The 22795-nt window shown below is 42.2% G+C and overlaps 1 protein-coding gene across 3 annotated transcripts; it reads right to left on the reverse strand.

Annotated features, from left to right (window-relative positions):
* Positions 1-982: 982 nt before the first annotated feature.
* On the reverse strand, positions 983-22350 carry KBTBD2 (kelch repeat and BTB domain containing 2). 3 transcript variants are annotated; one of them, XM_056118239.1, is made up of 4 exons: positions 22331-22350; positions 10049-10568; positions 5914-6079; positions 983-3685 (listed from the first exon to the last, which is right to left on the reverse strand). In XM_056118239.1, exons 2-4 carry the CDS (start codon positions 10216-10218, stop codon positions 2150-2152), a joined length of 1872 nt encoding a protein of 623 aa, XP_055974214.1. In that variant the 5' UTR covers positions 10219-10568; positions 22331-22350; the 3' UTR covers positions 983-2149. The 3 variants fall into 3 exon arrangements, with proteins under 3 accessions (XP_055974214.1, XP_055974212.1, XP_055974213.1); XM_056118237.1 differs by lacking the exon at positions 22331-22350 and adding an exon at positions 21943-22019; XM_056118238.1 differs by lacking the exon at positions 22331-22350 and adding an exon at positions 20895-20987.
* Between the last annotated feature and the right edge of the window lie 445 nt (positions 22351-22795).

Genomic DNA, 22795 nt, shown 5'->3' on the forward strand with positions numbered 1-22795 from the left:
GACATTATGACTGAAAATTCCTTGGGGAGCCAGAGATCTGAGAGCAGAGCTGACAGGCTCAAACAGCAGGACCACACTAAGCATACCCATAGGACTGAACTTAGTCTTCAGCTTATGAAACAGCACTCAAGGCCTGTTTTTGTTTTGGGAAGCACACTGTCTGCTCAGGGCTTACTCCTAGCGGGCTCAGAGGACAGTGTGGTACTGGGCATCAAACCCATGTTGGCTGTTTGCAAGATAAGTGCCCTCCTCACTGTGTATCACTCCAGCCCCACAGCACTGGCTTCTTAGAAATGGCAGGTTACAACTCCATACAGGGTCATTTAGTGGAATGTGGAAGAAGTCACCAAAATGTTTTAAGATAACTTTATCATTAACTTTATCATTTATCAGTATCAGGAAGTGTTTTGTATTTGTATGCCTATTTTACATACCCAGAGCTGTATAAAAATTTCTGGGTCAGGAGCTGGAGTGATAGAAAGCAAGTGGGGTGTTTACCTTGCACACAGCTGACCTGGGTTTGATTCCCAGCATCCCATACAGTTCAGTTTCCAGCCCTCCAGCAGTGATCCCTGAGTGCAGAGCCAAGAATAACCCCTGAGTATGCTGGTAACACCCCCTTCCTCCCCACCCCACCCCCCAAAAAAACACCTCACCTACCAGAATGGCTCTAAATGAGGTGTTAATACTTAGAAATGGCAGAGTCCTACCAGAGATTTTATTTCATTGTGTTCAGGGTAAGGCCCCAGCATCACTCCAAACTCTTAGGTGATTCTAATAAACCATTAGGGTGGAAAGACATTGCTTTGGCTGGTAATGTATGTTGATACAGTAAAGCTCAAATTTGATCCCCCCCAAATGAATTTTTATTTGCATAAAACAAAATTCTGAAACTACCTGTAACAAGCTAAACTGACCCACTCAAATTAAAACTCAAAGCACATAATTTTATACCATTCCCATCACAAAAGAAAAGCAGATATTGAATATATACAATTTATTTAATAAATTAATGTCATTCAAAATACAGTGCCAGAACATTATGCAGTTGAACATGCTAGTAATGTTTGTCATGAAGCACCTGTGCTCATGTTAGATTGGCGGCGCCCCGCTACTGCTAGTGGTTCCTGGGATTAATGCCAGAGCAGCACTAGGTATCTGCTCTTCTGCACAGCTAGTGCAGAGAATTCCTGAACAGTTCACCGTCCTAATCCTACCCACCCCACACACACAACATACACAACAGGCTAAAAAAACACACCCTGACAGCTAATGGAGATCTATACACAATCACTCTACAGTAATGCTTGTTATTAATTTAAGATGTAAATTACCTGGTTAACCCACTCTAAATCTTTAAGATGGAGAAATACATCAGCAGCAGGTAGGTATATGCATGAGCCAATGTTAACATAATACAGAAAGTGGAGCATTTCCTGATTAAAGCTCCACCCCAACCCGCACAATGAGGGACCAGCAATTCTTATTGCAAGCCCAGCAACTTAAGTCCATACCTGGTAAATGACCAGCTGATTGGAAGACCTATATTCTAGATAGACAAGTATAAGTTATTGAAAAGGGAAAACATGCACCTAATAGTATAGTTAGACTGATCCTGCAGTCTTAGCTTCCCTGTAATACCATAAAATGGAAGATCTTCCTCAACTATAAGATTTAAACAGTTTTATACCAACATGGACATTAGTGTTAAGTGCAGCTGAATTAATTACACTGAAAAAATTATTCCAGGACTTCAGAACAGAAGCACGAGAATGAAATACATATACTAAAATAACTTTAGCACAATTTGCAATATACCACACTAGGAACAGAAACTACTTTAATAAGTGAACTTTTTGATCTGTACATACACAGGGCTAACAATGTTATTAGATAATCCAGATTTTTATGCTCTCATGGATACACATAGAAGCTCCTCAATTATTGGATAATCTATTTCATATTATGGAAGCATATTTTTCTGTAAGACTCACTGATATATATTATACTGATGCAAATATTAAGTAGGGCATAAAAATAAAATTTATCAAAGATAGATTTTTATGTAATCATATTTAGTCCTTTCATAGCTTTTCTTGTTTAGCAAAGTAAATGACAAAGCACATAAAACAGGCGTGCATTCCCTGAACTATACAGGTGGTAATCCAATCAATTCTCCATCCAGTTCAAACTCTTCTGTCCCGTCTGGTGAAAAAAAGTAAGTTGGTGGCTTCCATGGAGATTCTTCAAGGCAGGATGGATAAAGTTTCCCCACAGTGCATCGAAAGTCTCTCCCGAGGTCCCATAGAACACGTTCAGATATATGCTGCCGCAAAGACCACCGGTCAAGTTCCAGATCGTACTGGTAGGTGACATATTTAGCTCTCTCATTTAGATGTGTTTCTCGCATGAACACACACAGGGAATTAGATATCACAACAGCTCGAACACAGGGGTCTGAGTACCTCTTTGCAGGTATGTTGGCAGCCATTTTCCACTCATTTTTATTCACATCATAAATTTCCACAGTTACTGAAGATCCATCTACTGTTCCAGAGGGGAATCTTATGCCAGAATTGGTAGCAATATGCAATCCGCCGATATAGAAAATTTTATCACCAAAAGCTGCAGCTGAAGCAAAAGACCTACTTGTCTGTCTCATGGCCATTTCTACCCAGGAATCAGATCTTGGGAAGTAGCAGTACATAAGGTTCAGTGTCATGACATAAATGCAGTCATGAACCACAACTGCGGCACTCCACTGCCAAGCACAAGGCAAGGGACTGACCATTGTCCACTCGTCCTTCTCAGTGTCATATCTCTCTACAGTCCTCCGATTAAGCTCTCCACCAACACTATCACCACCAATTGCATAGATATAGCCTTCGCAGCAAACCAAAGATGGTTTTATGCGGACAAAATGCATCGGGGTCTTTGGAAACCAGGTATTTTGCTGTGCATCAAACCAGTAAAAGCAATTCACAGTTCTGAAGGCAGTATAAAGTTTGCTTGTTTTACTGTGATTTGTTTTTGAGTTTTTCAGAGGAACTTGACCACCAGCTATGTAGATGTCATTATCGGGAGTAACAACGGTGCCAACTTTATGTAAATCAGCTGGAGGGCTGCAGAGCTTGTAAACTTTTTCTGCTTGGGGGCTGTAACAGACAGAAGAGTAAAGACTACAGGAATTTTCTGAAGATGCTTCAATGAAAATCATCATCTCTTCTTTGGTCATCCCCAATCTTGGTTTGAAAAACTTGGGCATGGACTTATAGAGACCTTGAACCACCACAGACTTATCATTCGGTGGCAAACCTTGAAACCAAGCTCTCTGTGTTACTTCTGAAAGTGCATCAATTCTAATTTGGCTAAGAACTGAAGATAAATACTGGGATCGCGATTCTGTGTTATATTCTAGCCAGAGCATAGCAGCTTCACGAACTGTCTCCTCCTTCTCTACGTTTAAATTGTCACTACTGAGAATGTCAATCAGTAGGTCATGTGACAGCTGCATGAACGCTTCCTGGTGATAAACAGCAGTGAACTTGTGTTCCACCATCCTTTTAGCACTTTGTTTTAATTCTTCACAGCTGAACAGATCAGCAAAACTCAACAATCGCACACAATTCTCTGCATTAATTTTTTTAATTAAATATTCTCTGCAACGTTGTAACACATCTTCTACCTACAGGGAGAGGGGAAAAAAGGTTTATGAAACAAGATATGTTTTATCTTTGTAAAATATAGTATATAAATCATATCCCAATACAGTATTTTTTTATTTTCAGATATGTTTGGGCTCAGAGATGTTCTCTGATAATTTTTTCTTTCTGGGCCACACCTGGCAATGCTCAGGACTTATTCCTGGTTCTGTGCTCAGAGGTCACTCATGGTGAACTTGGGAGATCATATGGAGTGTTAGGGATTGAACCCAAGTTGACAAGATGCAAGGCAAGTGTACTATCCTCTGTACCACTGCTCAGGCTCCAAATATACCAAAATTAGATTATGCAGAGTTTTGCACTTTTGGTTTGTGACCAGTGGCCTACTTAACTGCTCCATTTAAGAGCTAATAGTGTAACATTAAATAGGCACTTAAATTATCTGCATTTAAGTAACTCAGATACAAATTTCTTGGATTTGTACTTTTTTGGGGTTGGGAGGGTGGTAGAGGGTCTCCAAGGAAGTTCTCAGAAAGTTCAAGGACCTCAATGGTAATTCTTAAGTCAACTGGGCCAGTTCAATGCAAGGCCCAAGGATGTGCCACTGTGAGGGTCCTGCAGTGCCACAGATTAAAACTCATCTCATGTGTCACTAGTGAAAGTCATCTATCTTAGTTACAAAATGCCCCATCCCACAAATGTCCAAGAAAAGCAGTCCACTCCGAGAGGCAGAGCCCTTTTGCAGTCACATAGATGCAGTTTAATCATATGGAAAGAAAGAAAAGAAGGCACTATAACACTGCTTAGAGTAAATAAATGTTCCAGAACTTACCTTTCTTTGAAGTTTTACATTTTTAATAGAAATTCTTAATAAGCATCTGCTTTTCAGTTCCTGACTTTATAAGCTGATGGCAAGTTATTAAGTATAGAGAAGGCATACCGATGCATTTCTTTCAAGAGTTTGAATTTAGAGGCTGGAGTGATAGTACAGTGGGTAAGGTGTTTGCCTTGCACGCAGCCGACAGGGGTTTGAGCCCCAGCACTGGTTTCCTGAGCACTGCCAGGTATAGCTGCCTCCACAAAAAAGTTTAAATTTAGAACTCAGTGTCTTTGACTCAAAACCATCAAAAAGTCACTACTGCCCAAGTTCCCCAAATTTATAAACATAGCAGGACACTGCAGTTCTAAGGAAGGAAAAAGGAGTAGAGATCTAAAAGAAAAAGTTACATTAAGGCAAGGATTGAGTTCCAATTTCAGGAGTTACACTGAACTATTGGCATTTAACCAGTCAGTGTATATACAACCAATACACTTTTAATTTTTAATCTGAAGGTTCTCCCTTTGGAGAAACTTTTGTTTCTGAAACATGAAATAGTATCCTACAGTAAAAGTAAAAGACACTGTTATAGTTCCTAGTCCCTTTAAAATTAAAAAATTCAAGATTGAAATATACAGTGAAATATATTTGGGGAGTATGGGGGGTAGAGGGAAGACAACATCAAGAGATGCTCAGGGCTTATGGGGATGGACTCAGGGGGCTACATGGGATGCTAGGGATCAAAACAGGCTACAAGCAAGGAAGACTCCCTAGCCACACTATATTATCGCTATAGTAAAATAATTTATCATATGAATATTTAACTTACTAGCTCACAATGGTCACAAATTATATTTAACCTTAATTAATAATTTTCATAAGAACCATGAGCTTTTCTGTGGAACATACAATGTTTTCCAGATCATGGGCCAGAGAGACAGTAACCCCTCCCTGATACCACATATGGTGGCTATAGCGATGCCAGGGGTCGCTCCTGAACAAAGAGCTAGATAGCCCCCAGTACAGTTGGGAGTGGGGGGAAAAAAACCACTATCAGTATGTCACAGGTGTAATCCTGCAGGTATGCAAGCACTGTCAGCTAATCCTCCAAACTTAAAAAAGAAACAACATAGCACAAAAAAACCCAATCAATCTTAACAAGGTTAAAGCATTACTTTTACTTGAAATAACAGTATCAGGCCTATTTGGCAGATTGTGAAATTTTAACTACCTTTAAATTAATTTCCCACCCTAAAACTAAGTTTGATTGACTGATCAGATTCTATATTTTGGGTATACATTTTAAAGAGAAACCATTTACCTTCTAAAATATGCAATAATAAAAATCACATAGATAATACAAGCAGTACTGATGAAATGCTTCTGGTAAAAACTAAAGAATACAGAGTTACAGTTGATGACAAAGCTGCTTACCTGGAGGAAACATGCTGTTTCATAAAGCTGTTCTACAGTGCTGTCATTTATTGCCAAGTTACCCGTGTATGCGTAAGTGATAATTATCTGTAAGGTGGCTGCATCCACGTTCCTCAAGTGTACATGCGTCTGTTTGCTTTCACTCAATCCGCTCATGAACATAGCCCTGAAGTGGAGAAGAAAAGCGAAGTTTAATGGTTTTGTGCAGTGTTTCCTAAAGTGTGTGATTCTTCCTCCCAAACCAGGGCAGACGACAGTAGAATGTAAGAGTGGGGGAAATACCTAGTAGTGGCCCTGGGTACAACTGGGGAACACTTCTGTTTGCACTGATGCTTTACAAAAACACTGACTCCAGTTTGTGCTCAGGGAATTGTGTGCCAGGGATTGAACCTGGGCCTACCCCCATGCAAAGCATGTGCTCAGTCCTTTTAACTACTTCCCTGGTCCAGTAATTTTTCTTCTGAAAAGGGAGCAGTACATCAAATAAGTTTGGGAACCACTTGTACTATATATAAAACAAAAGGTAGAATTAAAAATGAAACAAGATGTCTGAGGCTGTTTGAGACCCTTGGTTCAATTCCTGGCACTGAAAAAACAAACAAACAAACAAACAAACAAAAAAACAACTAACAAAAAACCCAAAAAATTAGTCAAGTATAATAAACGCGGGAAAAGCAACTAAGTGGTCACAGGAAACTGCAGGTACAGCTCAGATCAGAGACACAGCTTCGCCTCAGACAGGAAGAGTGGTTGGAACAATCCCTGTCAGATTGGTTAAAGATATACCTTCCTTAAGAATACAGGATGACTATTAAGTAACAAACAAAAACATCTGAGGCACAAAAACAAACAAGCTGTTTTCCTCTTGTGTTTTTGTTTTGGGGCCACACCTGGCTAAACTCAAGGCTTACTTCTGGCTCTGTGCTTCGGGATCACTCCTGGTTATGCTGAGAACCATATGCAGTGCCAGGGATCAAACTCAACTTGTTCACATGCAAGGCAAGCACCCTACCCGCAATACTAGCTCTCTGGCTCACAAATGTTCTTTAAAACACTCATTTACTACTGGTCTCAACAGTATGATAAGGGAGAATGGGTGATAACCCAAAGAAACCTGAAAGAGAAATATGAGAGCACTGAGTGAAAACAGAAGATTTCAGGGTTAAGTGGGTTTTATTTCAAGTTACAGTAGACTAGTAACTTAGGGAAACTGATCAGGGTAAAGGGACAGTGGACAATACACTTGACACTGATACTTGTTATTCTAGACCAGACATCCCAATCTTATTTGGCCTACTGCCCCCTTTCTCGGGGGGCAGGGGTGGGGTGGGGGTGGAGGAAGGCGGATGGGACAACAACACACATACCAGCCCCCACCAGCAGTGTCGGCAGCACCCCATTTACCTTTCGTTCTCCAATAATTGTACCTCAGGTGGCTGCCAGTGCCCACCTCCCGCCAACTCTGAGAAACACCTTTGACTATGGTTTAAACTACTATTTAAACTGTTGTTTCTCAATCTTTTCCCAACTGGCCCCTTCTGACCCAGTTTTCTTCCATGACTCCCCAATCCTACCTTTTGGTCCTCCCAGTCTCATGCAGCGCCCCCCCCCATTTATACAATTTTCACCTGTGGCCCCCTTGAAATATTCTGAGGGCCCACAGGGAGGCAGATGAGAAATGCTGGAACACCAGAAAGATTAACTTCTGTGAAAGAACCGTGATTTTTCTGAAGACCAAAGATAGACACGGAGCCAACCCAATACTATGAAACAGCAGAAATCTCTATTTCAGAGGTTCTTTATTCTGTAATCTGCTTATTCTTGATAGGATGGAATTTATAACTAGAAAGAAATGTAGTTGAGGCAAAATTTCTAATAGTAAAGACTAATAAAGCACTATATACAAAGATACTGAAATGTACACACTTTTCTTCTTTTTTTTGCTTTTTGGGTCATACCTGGCGATGCACAGGGGTTACTCCTGGCTCTGCACTCAGGAGTTACTCCTGGCGGTGCTCAGGGGACCATATAGGATGCTGGGAACCGAACCCGGGTCGGTCGCGTGCAAGGCAAACGCCCTACCCGCTGTGCTAACTCTCCAGCCCCCAAAATGTACACACTTTTAAGCAGAATCCAACTAAACAACACTGGGAAAATATAAAATTATGTGAGTATAAACTACTGAATGTAAAGAAAATATATGCAGAAGAAAGTATCCCTAAGTCAATAAAGTAAAATAACTGACCAGCTGACCATCACAGTTTTTGAGGCCATGCCTTTTTTTTTTTTCTTTTTAAACACAGAGCTGGAGAGCAAAGCCAAGGGCCTCACCTGGGGTAGGTATCTGCTCTTTCACTAAACCAGATCCCCAGTCTCTTTTAAATATCCAAATTCTGAAATCCTAACTCTGAAATCTTAGGCTTGGAAATGCAAGCATATCCATTGGTAAAAGCACCCAAAGGATTCTGATGATGAACCACATGTTTTTTTGGGGGGGGTGGCGGGCAGGGAGGGGGCACACCCAGCGGTCCTCAGGGGCTACTCCTGGCTCTGCACTCAGGAATTACTCAGGACAGGCTCAAGGGACCATATGGGATGCCGGGGATCCAACCCAATCCAACATGCTAGGCAAACACCTATACTAAAACTACTGCTCTGGCCCCCAACACGGTTTTAGAAGCACTACTTGCAAACAAAAGCCTCCTAATTCAGGTAAAAAAAGTGGTGATGAGCCAAATCGATAGAACGGCAGGGAAGGCATGTTTGCCTTGCACGTGGCCCACCAGGGTTTGATCCCTAGCATCCCACATGATCCCTGAGTACTGCCAGGAGCAATTTCTAAGTTCAGAGCCATGAGTAATCCTTGAGAATTGCCAAGTGGGACCCAAAAAAGCAATCAATCAATAAACAGAAACAAAAAGTGGTGATTCCAAGCCCCAACCCCTTAAAAAAAATAATAACTCATATCTCAAACTGTGTGAAAAACCCCACAGCTCAATCTGAAATTGCTGGCACAGCAATGGCAACTGGTACTGAGGTCTGAATCTCTAATAATGAGACATTTACAAAGTAACGGAAGTCTGTCCACCTCATGTACATGTTGTTTATTTTGAAAAGCTAAATTAATCTTGTCTTATTTACAGGTGCCACTTATGAATAGCAGCAATTTGCATTTGATTCTACTGATGTTCATTAATATTTGTAGTTCAGTAGCCCACACTTATTTTTATAACCACTCTGCCCCTTTTAAATATTAAGTAAAAATTCAACCTAAGATGAGGCAGAGAATAAAGTTAGTTCTGTCCTTTCTCTTAATGAAACACATAATAACCCATTTTAAAGATGAAAAGTTGTGGGGCTGGAGCAACAGTACAGCAGGTAAGGCGCTTGCCTTGCATGGGGCCAACCTGGGTTCAATTCCCAGCACCCCATATGGTCCCCCCAAGCACTGCCAGGAGTAATTCCTGAGTACAGAACCAAGAGTAACCCCTGTGCACCACTGGGTGTAACCCAAAAAGCAAAAACAAAACAAAAAAAATGAAAAGTTGCAATGGATCACAGAAATTTAAAGCTTTATTTTTAATGAATATGTAAATAAAGTTCTAAATTCCAAGGCATAGAATATTATGATTATTTGCCATATTTAAACCTGTCAAGGAACAGTTTTTAAGGCTAAAAAAAGTATGACTTATTAGCAGTAATCAAGAAAAATACATTCTGCAAAGGAAACAAATTCTAAACGTGTTTATTTTGTAAAAATTGGTACTAAAACTACTATAATTCTTAAATTTACAAATTACCACCATTTTCTAATTTACTATTTTTAAATCTTATGGGTAAATAAAAATCACTTCATTCATTTTTCTCTATGATCAGAAAAATCATATTCTTTTGGTCTCTCATTACAACTTTTAGATTAAGTCAACTAGTATTTTGCATTTAAGCCTTTTTAAAGTCTTTCATGAATCCTCACAACACAAGCAAAGTTGTGATTTGGCAAGCACAGCATAAGAAAAACAGTAAGCAACATGTGTTTATTTAAATAGCTCTGAAAAGAATTCCTATTTTAACACATTAAAATAGGCTAACATTCCGCATTTAAAATTACAAAATAATCAAGGTTAAAAGTACTTACCTAAAATATGCGCTACATGTTGCAAGAACCATCTTATGACAAGGGAATTCAGTACCCTCAACAATTAACACTATGTCAGTAAACAACTGCTGTTCATAAAACAGTTTTAACTGTTCCAACAAGGATACAGCATATTCAGTATTGATCTGCCTCTCGTCTTGAGTGGACATGACTGTATTCCATTAATGTCTCCCAGAACAGAGGTTAGAAAAGTCAGGTTTACTGAATGGGAAGGTCAAGTGAATGCTTCAGAAATAAAGAAAGAAGGAATTCCACTTGCTGTTATCTGCAGCATTCAGAACTAATATTGACAAATGCACTAATGAATAGTATTTTGTCATAGGCTTAAGGATCAGTCCTAGGTCATCCTGTATTAATTAGGTTCTTCAGAGGTTTTCAACACAGTCGGAGGACATCTTGCTCCAACTTGCAATTGTTGTACACTTCATAAGTGAGCGGGAATAACACTGGAGGTAGGTTTTGTAGAGACATCCTATGTTCTGTGCATCCTCTGGAGTACCTAAAAGGAAAATAAAGTTCAGTTAGAGGAACTAGCCCATGATCTGAGAATACAAAGTTTCAAATGGGAGCTTTGATTTTAAAAAATGTATTAAATTTATAAAAGCAGATTGAAGAAAATGAATTACTTTAATACAAATATGAACATCCTAAAATAATAGGTAGCACATTAATAAATTTACATCTTAAAGGTCATTTCAGTAAAGAATCTAACTTATCAGCAAAGCCTAATGAGTCTAGTGATTTATCTAGTGGTAATTTAGGATCATAAATAGAAACAGGGAACGTATTTTCTCTTACACAGAAATTCAATTTGCTTATTTCCATAGAATAAACTTGAGGAAAAAAAGCTATTCATAGGCTGGAGAAATGGTATAGGAGTTAAGTCATTTGCTCTGCATAGGGCTACAGTGTCATGACCCTGGCTCAAATCCTTGGCACCACTAAAGGTCACTCCAGAGCACAGAGCCAGGAATAGTCCCAGAGCACTGCCGAGAGTGATCCTCTACCCCTACCCCATCAAACTGCAATTAAATCCTATAAGGAAAATAGACGTATCTCTTTGTACAGTGGTTTCTTCTATAAATCTTTATGAGGATCATGTAACTGGGGGGAAGAGACCTCCCCAACACTGGCAATGCTCAGAGGACCATAGAGGATGCTGGGGACCAAAACCTGGTTGGCGCTGTGCAAGGCCAAGCATCCTACCCACTGTACTCTCTCTGGCTTGTAGGATAATAAAATTTTACTAGAAAAATCTCAAACATGGTAGAGATATCCCTACCTCCAAAACTTCACTCACAGTATAGAGGTATCTTCCAAATTGGTGAGCAAATTTAATAAAATCCAACCTAAAGTCTATTTGCAGGGAAATTCAAATGAAAGAGTGCACAAACGTTGCCAAGGTATTTGAGGGGATAGGAGGGAAAATTTTTCTCATGACTCATCAAATATTAAAAATATCCCAAATCTGTAATAAACCCAAATATACAAAAAAAAGTAGCTTATCTGATAAACTGAGCATTTCAAATTAGGAAGAGTGGCTTATTTCAAGAAATAATAATGTTTATTTCAAAAAATAACTGCAAGTACTCAAAAAAAAATCACTTAGGTTCCACTAGTACATATCACTTCAGGCAAAATTCCAGGTGAATTAAAAGTTTAACTTCAGAATACTGTTTGGAAATTAGTATTTGTAAGTGGTGGAAAATGAATTACCGAATAGGAAACCCTTATGTAGAATGCTGGTAATAGCTGAAAACAACCCCTGCTTTCCTAATGAGTTCCCATAATTATAAAGTCAAGACCTGTGGACATGAAACATTAAGTATGACCATCATTAGAACCACAAAAACAAAGTATCTATAAAGAAAGGATCACATTATACTTCCGCCAAAAGACACTACTACACAAAGGCTACCCTGATGTACACAAACAGACTTCTAGCCAAGTTAATAACCAGTGCAGTGTTCTTCAATCATCAGTCTGTGGTCTGTACAGGTATACAGAAATACAAGAAAGGCTGAAAAACAGTAACCTACCACCTTGGTTGTATCTGCCAGTTGGTGGACCAGTATGCAGTGAGATACAGTTTGCAGGTATAAAAATGTTAAGAAGGCTGGGACTGGAGCAATAGCACAGCATGTAGAGCATTTGCCTTGCACACAGCCAACCCGGTTCGATGCCCAGCATCCCATATGGTCCCCTGAGCACCGCCAGGGGTAATTCCTGAGTGCAAAGACAGGAGTAAACCCTGTGCATCGCCAGGTGTGACCCAAAGTCAAAAAAAAAAAAAAGTTAAGAAGGCTGAAGCGATACTAGAGCACATAGGGTACTTGTCTTGCATGCAGCCAACCATTCTATTCCCGTTGTCCCATATGGTCCCCTAAGCCTGCCAGGAATGAACGGAGTGCAAAGCCAGGAGTAACTCCTAAGTATCTCCAGGTGTGATCTAATAAACAAAAATGAAAACCCAAAGGTTTAAGAACACTGAACTATGAATGTAAGTTCTAAGACCGAGCTCTAAAACTAATGATACCCCCCAACCCCCCCCCCCCCGAAAAAATCGCTTGCTATTTTCATGTTAATAATGCACCAAGGCAAACGATACAGAGATTAGCACTGGCCCTGAGCAAGGATGACAAGCAACAGGATGTATATAGTGTGTTAAATTCCTTACAACTGTACTTTTAGCCTGCCTCATGTGCTGGGGGGGTAGGGCAGTTGAGATGGCAAAGGGATCACTAAGTCAATGATGGTTGAAGGGATGGCTTGGGATGAGAGATGTGAGCTGAAAGCAGACTAAGAACATGATGGCCTCTCAGTATCTGTATTGCAAACCATGATGTCCCAAAGTGACTGCCTGCCACAAAGTGACATTGCCTGCCACAAAGGCAGGGGGTGGGATGGGGTGGGAGTGGCGGAAGGGATACTGGCGACATTGGTGGTTTTCGAAAACGCACACTGGTGGAGGGACGGGTATTTGATCACTGTATGACTGAAACTCAATCATGAAAGTTTCGTATCTGTATCTCACAGTGATTAAAAAAAAATGTCCTTTTAAAATTTTGAAGTGAATACTTTTTTGCAAGTGTGTTTTGAATAAAGTCATGACAATGTTAAAAACAAAAAATAATGCATGAAAGCTTTGTAAGAATTTTCAGTCATTCACATAATTACAAGTCCTTATTTAAAATACTGAGTAACACTGTAGTTCAATTAAAAAAATATTTTTAATAAAATCCTGAGTAAGACTGTCATGGACAAGAGTCAAAGACTTTAGGGGAACAATTATAATTAAATGCATCACTATAGTCACTATGGGAAGTATGAATAGTGTGAAAAATAATACTAGATACATTTCCTCTGATGTCAGAATCACTAAGTATTTTTTAAAGTATTGATTCTAGAAACATTTTGAAATTCAGAATTACGTAGCACTCTATAATGATTCCGTCAATCAATTTCACCTATAGAAATTTTAAAGCTGCAGGACCCAAAACTTTCCCCACCCATATTAAAATCAGAGGGAAGGAACCTTAAACCAGGGCCAGAATTTAGATTTGGACCACACAGTAGACCCCAGAATCCCTTGCAGAGGAAGAGCTCATTCATTTCATATGTTATGACCAAGATTTATATATACTTTTCCCTTCAGTGACTTTTCTTGGCTCTTTTTTTACTTTGTTATGTCTGGGTTTTACTATATTTATTTTAAAAAATCATATAAAATATTTAAAAAACTGAAGTGCTTTTAGAAAATTAGTGAGCCAACTTTATGTAACCCTCATTATCACTGCTTTATATACTCATTCCTACCCTTTGCATGCATGCTAGGGTACATTTTCTTCCTAATAAGGTGATTTTAATTTAAGCTTTTTTAATATTACTACATGCACAAAAAAGCAACTCAGATACCAAAATACCCATATTTGTATCTAATACAAAATGAAATTATCACTTCTGTGGGAGCATAAATTCAAAAAGTATTAACATAAAATATGAAGTGTGAAAAAATTTAGCATTGAATATCAATTTTCAAATGCCCACAACACAAACTTGTCCCTTTTCTCCTAAATATAAAAACCTAAGGAGTGAAGAGCTAGTACAGAGGCTAAGGCACTTGCCTTACACACAGCCAACTCTGGTCTGAATCCCCAGCACCATATATGGTCCCATGAATACCTCCAGGAGTGGACCCTGAGCATAAAGCCAAGGAAAAACACCTGAGCAATATTGGATGTGGCCCAACAAATAAAAACAAACGAATAAAACAAACTTAAAATTAATATCCTAAATACTCCAAAACATCTTAAAGTCTTTATTAAGAGGTTGGAACAACAGTACAGAGTGAGTAGGGTGCTTGACTTGCATACAACCAACCTGGGTTCAATCCCTAGCACTATATATGACCCCCTGACCACTACCAGGAGTGATTGTTGAGCACAGAGCCAAGAATAAGCCCACTTGGTGTGATCCAAAAGCAAACAAAAATCTCTATATTACACTTATCACATATTTTAGGAATTTTCCCTTACACTTAAGGTTTCATTTATCATTCTATATTATAGCTTAAAGTTAGTATCAGAATAAGTCACAGGCTGCTATTTTTACAAGCCAGCATCTTCAGGTTTTCAAGAAACTTATTTTCTATTATGAATCAATTGCTACTCACATTTAATTCAAATGTTTACTAAGTTTCTGCCATTGTACTTTAAGAACCAGAGAAGTTACTGAATGACTACAGCTATGAAACACCAAATATTATTTATAAATAAAATGGGTACTTAGCCAAAAACAATGACTATCACTTAGTGCTTTACAAATCAATTATCCCAGACAAACTCAAAAACCCAAAGAGACAGGCAAACGAGTAAAGCAAGTAGATTAAAAAAAAAAAAAAAAAAGCTTCCTCAAGTCTGTCTTGGGGCCAAGGAGATAGCTCAATCGACTACATGCATGCTCAATCCCTGGAGCTGCATGGTCCCAGGCACTACCAGAAAGCATTGACTAGGTCTAGTCCTTGAGTGTGGCAGGCTATGGGACCCAAATTCTGCCTCCAGAAAGTTTATCTTTCATTTACAGCTTCTGATAGAACTACATTTTCACTAATTGGAGAGGGGTGCACAACTGCCAATGCTGGGGGGGATGGGGGCTACTCTGGTTTCCCAGAGGAAGAGTTGATCAACTCTGGCTCTAGCATAAAAAGCATGCACTCCAATTTTCTGAGCCATCTCTCTAAGAAATTTTTTCTTTATTATAAGAAAATCTATAGTAAATGTGTGCTACAAATTGAGCACAGAAGACACTCTACCCCAATAAGTAAACAATAACTCAAATGGGAAAGAAAAGACTCGATTAAAGTTTAATCTTCCAAATTGTATTAACATGTGTAATGACTGCCTTGGGGCTGGAGCAATCACAGTGGTAAGGCGATTGCCTTGCACGAGGCTGGCCCGCGGACCCAGGTTCGATTCCTCCGCCTCTCTCAGAGAGCCCAGCAAGCTACCGAGAGTATCTCGCCTGCACAGAAAAGCCTGGCAAGCTACCCGTGACACATTTGATATGCCAAATACAGTAACAACAAGTCTCACAATGGAGATGTTACTGGGCCCGCTCGAGCAAATCGATGAAAAAGGGGAGGACAGTGCTACAGTGCAATGACTGCCTTAATAAAAACTTTTTGGGGAAAAAATGTATACTATTTTTCTTCTGAACATGAAATAAAAATATCGGGTCTTGAAAATCCTAAGGGCTCAAGTTCTAAATTCTTTTACTGACGCTTATAAGCAGTATAAACATATAAATAAATGGACAAAGCTGTGTTTCAATAAAATTCTATTTACAAACCAGAGAACAGTAAACATGCCTTGCAAGTGACGCTGGTTCAATTCCTAGTACATGTGGTCCTCTGAGGACCACCACTCTCAGAGAAAGGAGTAAGCCTTAAACACACCAGTTATGCCTCCAAAACCAAACTGAACTTTACAAAAACAGACTGTAGACCACCTGAACCAATCTCTACTTCAGAGCTTCATGAACACACTGTGTATACATCTGGTTGTTTTTCCTCAGAGTGTTTTCTCTTCAATTCACAAGCAACACAAATCATAAATGCCTAGAGGTTGAATTAAAAATTGAGATGTAAGAGATAGTACAAGGGGTGAAGCATTTGTCTTGCAGTCAATGCCATCTGGTCCCCCAGCACTGCCAAAAGTGATCCCTGAACACAGAGCCAGAAGTAGCTCCCAGCACTGCTAGGTGTGTCCATCAAACCTAATAATTATCCTAACCATCACATATTCATTCCACTTAATTAAAATATTTCAACACTCTTATCTGATCACACATCTGCTCTCAACACCTACTGTAGGTTCAGTGAATTCTGATAACACCTTTCCTTTTATCTATTTTGAGTATGGTATCTTAGTTAAGGTTTGTTTGCATAAAAAGAAAAAAAAAAGAAAAAAGGACATTATTCCCCATATGTAAACTGGAAAAAACCCACAATGAAAAAAGTTTAACACAAATTACTTTCCACTTTTATCAATAACAGTATGTACAGACTTATTTGGGCAAGAGAGAGAGCTCAACAGGCTGAACAATGTTTGCATGTAAGAGGTTCGATCCCTCGCACTGCATGGTCCTGAGCACCACTCAGGGTGAGCTAGAGTCTGGTATAGACCCAAATCCAGAAAGAAACCTTTCTGAAACAAAGCTATGTTACAGACTTCTAGTGGACACATTGCTCATTAGCTAAATCAAGGCACAAAATGGAGAATTACTAAACTGCCAACTAGAGCGGTGTTTTTAATCTTTACACCTGTGAACTGGCACGTGTCCTGTCACACTGGACAACATAGCACAGTTATAACCAAGGTGCCAGACTGGTGGTTTTCAACCTTTCTATTCCTTTGAACTGGTGGTTGAAAAAAGACTTGAGTAAGAATTTAATTAGGAGTGGGGGAGAGAGATGCAGGGAAATCATTCAAAAAGTGGGAGCACTTGCTTTGTACTCTGGAGTCCTGGCTATCTCCCATGTACTGTATTGGTACCCAAGCACACTATATGGAAACATCATGTGTGGGCCTAAACATGACCTCCCCCAAGGGTTAAAAGAAATGGTAACACATTTTATAGATTTCGAATCTATTGCTCAGAAAGGAATAGGAACCAAAACTGAAAATGATTTTAAACATTAAAATTTAAAACATTAAAACTAAGAGAACTTACATAGTTTTATTTTTTGTTTGCTTTTAGGGACACTTCTGGAAGACGGTCTGCACTCAGGAATCACCCCTGGCAGTGCATGCATGGGGAGCCATATAGGACGCCAGGATTGAACCGGGGTCAATTACATGTAAGGCAAGTGCCTACTGGCTAGACTATCTTTCCACTACCACAGAGGGGAGCCACAGGCAAGGCAAACAACTTAATCCTTGTACTGAACTGTAGTATTCTATATTAAAAGGAAAGGAAATTTTTTTTTAATTTTTTTTCCTTTATTTTATTTTATTTTTTTTTAAAGTTGTAGACTTACAATTTTTTGTGCTTTGGTTTCAATTATACAATGATCAGATACCCATCCCTCCACCAGTGCCCATTTTCCACCACCATAGATAATATCCCTCCCACCCCCATCCCCCCATCCCCCCTGTCTCTGTGGCAGGGCAATCCCTTGTGTTCTCTCTCTCCTTTTGGGTGTTGTGGTCTGCAAAAGAGGCATTGAGTGGCAAACATGTTCAGTCCATAGTCTACTTTCGACATGCATCTCCCCTCCTGGGAGGATCCTCCAAACAAGGAAAGGAAATTCTTAATTTCGCTCTGAAACCTAACTTTATTCCCACAAGTGTGCCATTTGGAGTACCCTTTAATGAGTAGCTACAGGAACACAAATGAAGGCAAAGCAAAACTGGAGAATTTTAAAAAGATCAAAGGGTTAAATAGGTATTGAATGAAAATTACTAATCAGCACTGAACTCAGGGAGATATAAGAAAGGATAAAAAAGATAACATGGTAACAAGCCAAGGCCTGCACAGGAATTAAGATAACCAAAAATAGAAGGGACAGGGCAGAAGAGAAATTGAGTGAGCTCAATGGGTTAGAGCATGTTTTCTACATGCAGGAGGCCCAGGGTTCATCCTTAGCAGTACATGCCTCCCCCCACCCCCCAACTAGGATTAGTACCACTGGGTGTGATTGCAGGACACATAAATTTTAAGAGCATAAAATTGTGGAGCCAAATTACTTGGGTTCAGAGCCCATTCTGCAACATAGTAGTTAGATGACCTTTTGTAGATTTACTTTCCTTGACATGGTATACTCTTCTGAAAAACAGGGAATAAAAATAGAACTCTCTTCAATGGATTACGGATTAAACTACTTTTATTAAGAACCTGACCCACTGCCTAAAAAATAACACTATTACTAAAATATTTGCCATTATCTCCACATCATATCAAGTCTAGAGGTCTCATTACAAGGTCTCAGCTCCCAGACCCCGTTCTCTTTTAACCCTTAAGGATCACAAGAATTCAAAGATTTCACAGGGCACATTGATGGCATTCATCATGAAACAAGTTAGTTTAACAATGTCTAATCTTGAAAAATGGTGTCAGTGCAGAAAGACCAGAAGAGTGTGAAGAAGGCACAGTCTTTTTGCTTATTTTGAGTTATACAGATTGGGTTTGGGTAATTTAATCCTGGCTGAGCTCAGGAATCATTTCTGGTGGGCTCAGGGGTACAAGAGATCAAATCCAGGTCAGCCATGTGCAAAGGCAAGTGCCTCAGCCTCTGCACAACAAACCTCTCCATTTCAGTGAGGTAAAGTTTCTCTCCATAGAGGACAAAATAGGTGTGCAAATTACAAAAACAACCTGACTTGGACCTTCAGATTGTCAACCACTAAGGACTATCTAGAATTGTGATAAGCAGAAATAAAAAAAACATCTTGCCTTCTGATTTATGATCAAGTTTGATAAATTTCAGTATAGCTGCCCTTTCTCCAACCAAATTCAGAGCTTAGTTTACTGCCACTGTTCCTTTCCCCTATGCGGCTATACTGAACCAAAGATATGACTCCATCAGGCAAAGCACACTAAAGAAATTCAGGTCACAAGAATAAACTTCTGTAGTAACTATGATTATAAACTATTCTACTTTTAAATTACACAAGAGGGTCCGGGTGATAATACAGTGGGTAGTGTTTGCCTTGCATGCCTGACCTGGATTCGATCCCTGGCACCCTATATGGTCCCCAAAGCATTGCCAAGAGAAATTCCTGAGTGCAGAGCCAGGAGTAACCCTCAAAACCAAAATAAATAAATAAAATTACACAAGAACATAGAGGAGATGCCATATGTGATAGAACGTAGTAGTATAGTGTAATAAGAGTGTAGTAGGCCTTTAATTTTGAAGCGGTTTTCTGTTTTCGCTCTCAGCTCAGCATCGTCATGTTAATAAGGTGAGAAAATACAGGGTAAAACAAAACTGATCCTAACTTTTTCACTGGAATTCCATTTTCTACCAAAATCAATGTTTTGGTGGGGGTCTATTTTTAAACCACAACAGCAGTAGAAAATATTTTCCAAATAGTCAGACTTTTGAGCTACCTAAAACAATGGCTACTTTTTTTTTTAAAAGGAGGGTAAACTGAGGAACACTTTGAATCCTCAAGCATGGAAGCTACTACATGTCAACACTCGTCAGAGGCACGGGCGTAGAGTAGAGAAAGGGAAGAATTTTAAAAGCATTTCTCATTAAAGGATTATATCTTCTCCAGATTTCATATAAAATCTTTTCTTCCCACACAGAGGAATTTAGGTACTGCAATTTCCTGGCAAAGAAACCAAGAGCAAGCGTCACATACTTAAAACACTTACCTGAACTCAACCTGTCATTTCAAATACTCTGAGTTATTTAAATAGCATTTGCTATAATCAAACTCTACTAGACACAAAACTGAGATACAATGAAGATATTATAAAAATTTGACCTAGGTCTCTTAAGATTCATATTCATTCACACATCCTGTGAAGGCAGGATCAATTCCTTTTCCTGATCTTAGGAAGCAGACAAGGAGACAATTTTTTTCTAAAATGTGTAAATCTTTGGGAAAATCAAGGTATCACTCAGTTAAGAGTGTATTCAGACGCCAGAGCTATAGTAAAGCACGGTAGGGCGCTCCTTTTGCAAGCATCAGACCAAAGTTGGATCCCTGGCACCTCATATACCCACCTCCCAGCCCCCCCACACCAGGAGGGATCCCTGAGAACTGTCTGGTGGTCCCTGCCGCTAACAAAACAGAAAGACTGTGTTCAAGTTCCTAGCAACTTACTAACCACCTAAAAAATATTCAACGCTCCACTAACTTAAAAAACAGCTACCTCCACTAACCCAGAGAAAGAAAATCTCTGGGTGTGCTGAGTCTGCAGACATCTCTATTCTGACCGGTCTCCTAACCATCCTACGCAGAGCTGAAATGAACAGAATTTGGATAATGCTGCTTCTGGGAGCAAAAGTTCCTAAGACTTACTGCACTTAAACGCTTCACACAAAGAGGGCAGGAAGAGAAAAGAGAGCCCTATGTGAGTCACACAGCACTCATCAACAGAAATGCTACAACCTTGCAAGTTCACCGGCAAGGTCTTCGGGTCTAGACAGGGGCTTCAAGCAGCCCAGGACCAACAGGTCATCGTTAAAACCAATTGAGTAGCCAGACCCCTGGGTGGTGGGAGAAAGCAGCATTCCACAACATCAAGTTTGAAAAGACGGATCTGACTGTTCAAACTAGCTTTGACGTCAGCTTAAAAAAAAAAAAGTCCTTACCAAAGGTTAACTGAACAAATCACGCACGATCGCAAGACACTGGTAAGTTCCACCACACCACTAAAAATCAGGCAAACAACTCCAAGGAGGGAGAAGGAGGAAAAACAGGACACCCGGTGGGTTAGGGGCTTCACCGTTCAACAGCAGAATCTGAGTTCAGCCCACACAGCTGCTCGGCGTTTTCCCCGCGATCGCCCCGAGAAAGCTCAGGGATCCAGAGCTACCGATTCACATACAAACAACACGTGACCAGCCGGGTCCCCGGCGTTGTTTTCCCGCGGCAAGTGGAGGCAGCGGCGCTTCCACGCAAACGGGGCGGCGGAGTTGCTTCAACAAGCTCCGCTTCCTTCCGCCCCCCCCCACTCTATTTTCACTTTCCGAAGGGGCCCTCGTGGTGGTGGTGGTGGCGGCGGACAATCGCAGGGACAACTGCAGAAGCCAGGAAAGGTGCCAGGCTTCCGGCGCTCTCGGAACGCGGCGACCCTTCGGGCCCGAGATTCGTTTGTCCAGCCCGGCCAAGAAGACAAAAAGAAACAAGCCCAACCCGAAAACCCCTCCAAATAACCCTCCTCCCGCGTCCCCCCAACTCCGGGGGCCGTGGCGCGGAAGTTGCGGGTTGTCGCGTCCAGCACCCGCGCTGGGTTTACCCAGCGTCGTCCCCGGGCGAGAGCTCCCGCATCCCCTCGGGAGACCCGCTCGGGCCGCCCCGCGCCCCGCGCCTGCTGTCGCCCGGGGACGGCGGCCGTCCGCGGGGAACGGACGCGGAGCCAGGCCGGGCTCGGCGGGGTCCGCGCTCGGAGCCGCCGGAAGAGCCGCCGCTCGCCGCCTCAGCCCGCGCTCCCGCCGGCCGCGCCGCAGGAGACGCCGCCGCCGCCCCTCCCCCGCCCGCGGCGGAAGCGTCTCGGGTTCGAAAGCGGCCGCCACCGCCGCCGCCCCCCCCCCACACACAGACACACAAACACTCACACAGCGCTCCGGGCCACAAAGGGCCGAGCCCCCGCCCGCGTCCCGCCGCCACAGGTAGCCGCGCCCGCCAACTCCCGCTCACCCGCGTTCCTCTCAGGCGAGCCTCGGGCTCCGGCCGGGCCGGCGGCGCCGCAGACACTGAGTCCCTGAGGCGCGGCGCGGCGCGGCTCGGCGGCGGCGGCGGCGGCGGGGGCGTGGCCCTCCCGCCGCGGCCCGGGCCGGGGTCTCGCCTCCGCTTCCCGCCGAGGAAGGCTGGCGCCGCCGCCTCCTCTTCCTTCCGGTTCCCCCCACCCCCCCCGCCCTCCGCGCGGCCCGGCTTGCGCGGGCGCCGCCGCCAGGCTCCTCCCCCGAGAGCCGGCGCGCCGCCTCGTCCGCCCAGCCCGGGGCCGCCCGCCGCCCTCCCCGCGCCAGTCGCGCTTCCCAGTTTCCCGGGCGCCCGCGCCCGCCCCTCCCCCAGCCCCCGCCCTTACCGCGCCGCCCCCGCCCTTTTCCTTTTGCCGGATCCCACCGGAAAGCCAAAACAATTGGGGCCGCGCAGGCGCGCGGAGGGAAGCGGAAGGAGCAGGAAGGGCGGGGGCGGCGCCGCCGCGAGCTGACGGGGAAGCGCGAGGGAAGGGGGTTCCCGGCGAAGGTCAGCGGAGGGCGCCCCGCGCGCCGGCGGCCGAGCTGCGGGCGGATTCCCGGGGACGCGAGCCGCTCCCCGGCGTCCGGAAGCTGAAGCGGCAGATGTTAAGAAGCCGCAGGCTGCGTTTCCCCCCGTCCTCCCACCCCAAGGGGGAAATAGACTTGCAGGCGGCTGGGTAGCGGGGTAGGAATGGGGAGGACGAGACGACACCACGTGGGTCAGGGGAAGCGTGGGGGCGGGGCGGAGACGCTGAGCTCAGGCCCCTCGCTCACGGGCGAGCTCTCCGCTCGCAAGTGCTGCTTTTAAATTT

Source organism: Sorex fumeus, unplaced genomic scaffold, assembly GCF_029834395.1.
Source record: "Sorex fumeus unplaced genomic scaffold, SorFum_2.1 ptg000037l, whole genome shotgun sequence".
NCBI lineage: Eukaryota > Metazoa > Chordata > Mammalia > Eulipotyphla > Soricidae > Sorex > Sorex fumeus.

Bases quoted from the DNA above. Each gene is read 5' to 3' on its own strand.
- KBTBD2 (XM_056118239.1), bottom strand. From the start codon at position 10,218: ATGTCCACTCAAGACGAGAGGCAGATCAATACTGAATATGCTGTATCC. The intron at 6,080-10,048 runs GTAAGTACTTTT...TCTCCACTTCAG, and splicing joins ACATGTAGCGCATATTTTAG to GGCTATGTTCATGAGCGGAT. The intron at 3,686-5,913 runs GTAAGCAGCTTT...CTCTCCCTGTAG, and splicing joins AAACAGCATGTTTCCTCCAG to GTAGAAGATGTGTTACAACG.